Genomic DNA, 4,049 nt, shown 5'->3' on the forward strand with positions numbered 1-4,049 from the left:
GTCTAGCACGGCAGGAAATTGTGAGATTAATCTCGAGATCAATGGATATCGCTTAACTTTTGTTCGAAAGATGTTATCATATTATAATACGGGAAAGCAAGAAAGTTTTGGTTCGTTTCATTTCGAGATTGAAAGAGAAACTTGAAGAAGAAAATTCGAATAAATTTCAGAAATTTCAATATTGATTATATATGTATATATATATATATATATATATATATATATACATACAAATTTTTAATTTGTTCATTTCATAAAACAGTTATTAAAAAAAAAACTTTCTTAATACAAATCTTAATACTCTTCAAGAACGACTTTTCCTTTTACTTTTCAGATTTTCGTTACAGATGGACACTTAGGCCAGCCGTTAGACAATTCGATTGCGAAATTCTCTCGTCTGTATCGTAATAAATAGAAGGATGATCCCGGATAAATTTCGCGATCTCCTCGCCTTCGCCTCGCCTCGTGTCGAGATCTCGCATTCGCATATACCTATACGAAACGTGTTTGCTTGACTAGCGTTGATCATCGTTTTCGAGCCGGTTCTATTCGCTCTCGCGCCTATTCGCAAACATACGGGAACGCCGTTGTTGGTCAAAAGCCTGCGAAAAGAACGAGAACGGCGAAACGGTTCTTGACGTTGACTGACGAGACACGAAGGAAAGACGAAACCGCGCGATACGCCACTCGTGGAACGGGGTGCTAAAGGGGAACGGCGAGCGTTCGAGGATTTAGAATCGCAAAAAAAAAAGTTAAATACGTTTCTCCTACTGTGATAATATTAAAAACACATTTTTTTTTCTTTTAATTCCTAAAAGAAATGCAATTGGATAAAATTCCATTTGATAAATGATTCGTATTATATACTCGTAATATTAAAATTATAATAATAATTATCCATCGAGATATAGAGGTTCGAATATATATTTAATATATATTGTTATAAGGAAATAAAAGTGATTGGAGGAATTGGAGAATAGAAAAAAAAATCACGGCTTGTTAAATACTCTCGAACGCTCGAGTATCCCTTGTACACAGGGGAAAGATTAAATGACGACTCGGATTAAGAAATCATGGTGATGAAGGAATGGCAAGAAACTATACGATTACTCTCTGTTCAAGTCTGCCCACTGCCGCTTGACTTCTGCAGTATCTGTATTTCGGGGTGTTTCTGTTTAATGTGACCCTTCAAATTATCCAGCCGTGTCCTACGACATCCGCACAGGGGGCACACGTAATTCCCCGGATTGTGAGTCAAGTAATGATTCTTTAGATTCGACACTATCCGACCGCACAGTTTGCATTTGCTAGTGTACGTGTACGGCAGCTTTTCGAAAAAGTCCGACAGATTAACTTTCTCAATGCACGTAATTGGCGCGCACTCGGTACCCTGAGGGGTTAAAAGTGTCGTATCTGCAAATAGAGAAAAGTCGTGTGTGAAAAAAAAAAAAAAAGACGGCCATCGATACGATCCAAGGGGGGAGAGAGAAAGACATCGCTTCACCACTCTTCGTGAGTTTGCACCCCTATTATCCCCATTCCACCCCTCCCCCCCTTATGTTTTTTTTTTCCAGCTTTGATCAGATTCACTCTACTGAGGGAAGAAGAAGGATATTACACACAGGTAGCGGCACAAAAGTATCTGTAAAAGTGCGTATTATTTTGTACGTATATATGTATATGTATACGTAATGTTCGTACGTAATTCGTGTGCGTTAGATCCACTCTCTGTATATTCGTATTCGTGCGTAGCACGCGAACACCAGGAAGAAAAAAAAATCGATGCTCGATTTATTAGGTGTCATGCAGTGTCGATAAAAGAAACCGGTCGCACGTTACATATTACACACGGTGATATAATCATTGTTTATTATATTATATATATTTATATGCTGTGTGTGTGTATATGTATATATATATATATATCCGTTATATCGATTATATTGATTAGTCGAGTATTGTACTTTAAAATGGAAAGGCACCATAAAAAAATTTCTATAGAAAAGTCTGTTTGTCCTTTTGCAACAAGCCTTCGGGCCTCAGAGACTAGTTCATCATGACTATTTTATATTACGAGCCACGCCGGCTCACTGAGAAAATTAGGCGTTTCTTTTATTATTATTATTTTTTTTCTCTCTCTCTTTTTTTTTTCTTTTCTTTTCCTTTTTTTTTTTTTTTTTTTTCTTCATATACTCAGTCTTCGACGTCTTTCACAACCTACGTATGTATGTATAAATATAAATATAATATAATATAGGATTTATAAATAGGTATATAAATAGTTACTTAATACTGATCTTCCTCCCTCCAGTCCTGCGGAACAAGTCTTTCATTACGAGATATAAAGTTACAACATAGCATAAACGGATATGGAACTGGATAAGATATAACCCGTGGATATAAATTGATATTCGTTCGGTCGAGATTCGATTTCGAGGAAAATTTCCTCGCCGATTTCGAAAATCATCCTCTATCGGTGGTATAATAACGGTGGCCACGCAACATTTTGTCGGCTGAAATGTATCGCTTTTATGCAAATCTAATCAAAGATATATATCGATATATCTCTCGAAGGTTTTCTCTTTGCTGAGAGAAATTCAATAGGAATGTGAACAGTACGATTTCGCGTTAAAACTCAACAATATTCCATATGTCGCGTGCACAAGTGCAGAAAAGAGCAGTGAGAGCGGTAATTTTTTTGACAGGAAAGGAAAACTCGAAGATTTGGAATGCTTTTACTTGCTCGAGGAAGGAAAGAATTTAAAAAAAAAAAAATAAAAAAAAAAAGAATCGCGTGTACACGCGGGACACGAGACACACGTGGGAGGTAGTATCTACGAACACGATTCAAAAGAGATACTTTCATATAAGATTTTTTTTTCCACTCTTTGTACTCGAAATTCACTCTGAGATCTAGAGCTTGTTCGATTTTACGAACACTGGTATTAAAAAAAATATATATATATATATTAAAATATACTAGAGGATCGTTTGTTTTAAAAAACGATCATATCCATGATACGCTTACTTTTCTTAATAGTATATAGAACTCTTAAATATTAAATTATAGACGACAATAAATAATTGAATTTTCTTACGGGGATAAATTTCAAACACGATAATTAAAAATAAACGAGCGAAATCTCGCAATAATTCGCTTGGTGATTAGAAAAAAAAGTAAAATTGATTGCCGAGATTACAAGAAATGAATCGACGAAGAGCGGTTTTATTTGAAGGATATACGCGCGTGAGCGATGCGATTATTTTACGCGACATTATATCTCAGTTTTCAGCTACCTTTGTCCGATGTTCATATATCGCGCGTTTATATTTGTTAGATATTCCAATGCGCATGCGTGTGTATTATAAATATACAGCCGAACACGCGATATGGGCGCACGCATGCGCACGTGTCTCGTGTAATCACTCTCCGCCGTTCGTATTTCGCGCGCGCACGTATAAAATTCTAGGTTAGGTAAGCCGGTTCCGATTTCGCTAAAAAGTGTTTGTGCTCTAAACGCATGAACGGCGATATCAATGATCCCTCTCGTATCCCATGCTTCAATTTAATATGCCTTTTCAGATTGTCGGATCTCGTTAATGATATCATGCATATTTGGCATTGATATTTATCGGGGAAATGCGATTTCATGTGTTTTTTTATGTTCGCTACGCTCTTGCCGCAAAGCTTACAACACTCGGTACCGAGGTTAGAGTGTTCTAGCTTCGACTGACTTTCTTTATTTATATCCTTCTCTTTTTTGCAAGTTCCTGATGTTCCTGGAATTACAAGATCCCGTTTCAATTAGATTTGCTTAGACGACTAATTAATGATTACCGACAATCTCTACTAGACTCATGATAAGATATATATGTATATAGAAAAAATATATATATATATATAAATCTATATATACCTTTCATGTAGTCATACTCTACGATCAAGTCAAAAAAAAGGTTGCAGAAAAGAGGGGATTCTCTCAATTAATAACGTTCTCCAATCAATAACGATGATATTACAAAACACCACACTCGTATATATATATATA

At 36.0% G+C, this 4,049-nt stretch overlaps 1 protein-coding gene across 1 annotated transcript in view; it reads right to left on the bottom strand.

Moving 5' to 3' along the window:
- Nucleotides 1–2,703: 2,703 nt before the first annotated feature.
- Nucleotides 2,704–4,049, bottom strand: part of LOC102677222 (protein abrupt-like) — a 9,903-nt gene continuing 8,557 nt past the window's right edge. The window contains 1 exon segment of the mRNA XM_031513131.1: nucleotides 2,704–3,780. Coding sequence (XP_031368991.1) covers nucleotides 3,467–3,780 — 314 coding nt within the window. The 3' untranslated portion in view covers nucleotides 2,704–3,466.

The sequence above is a fragment of the Apis dorsata genome, unplaced genomic scaffold (assembly GCF_000469605.1).
Source record: "Apis dorsata unplaced genomic scaffold, Apis dorsata 1.3 scaffold_591, whole genome shotgun sequence".
Lineage (NCBI taxonomy): Eukaryota > Metazoa > Arthropoda > Insecta > Hymenoptera > Apidae > Apis > Apis dorsata.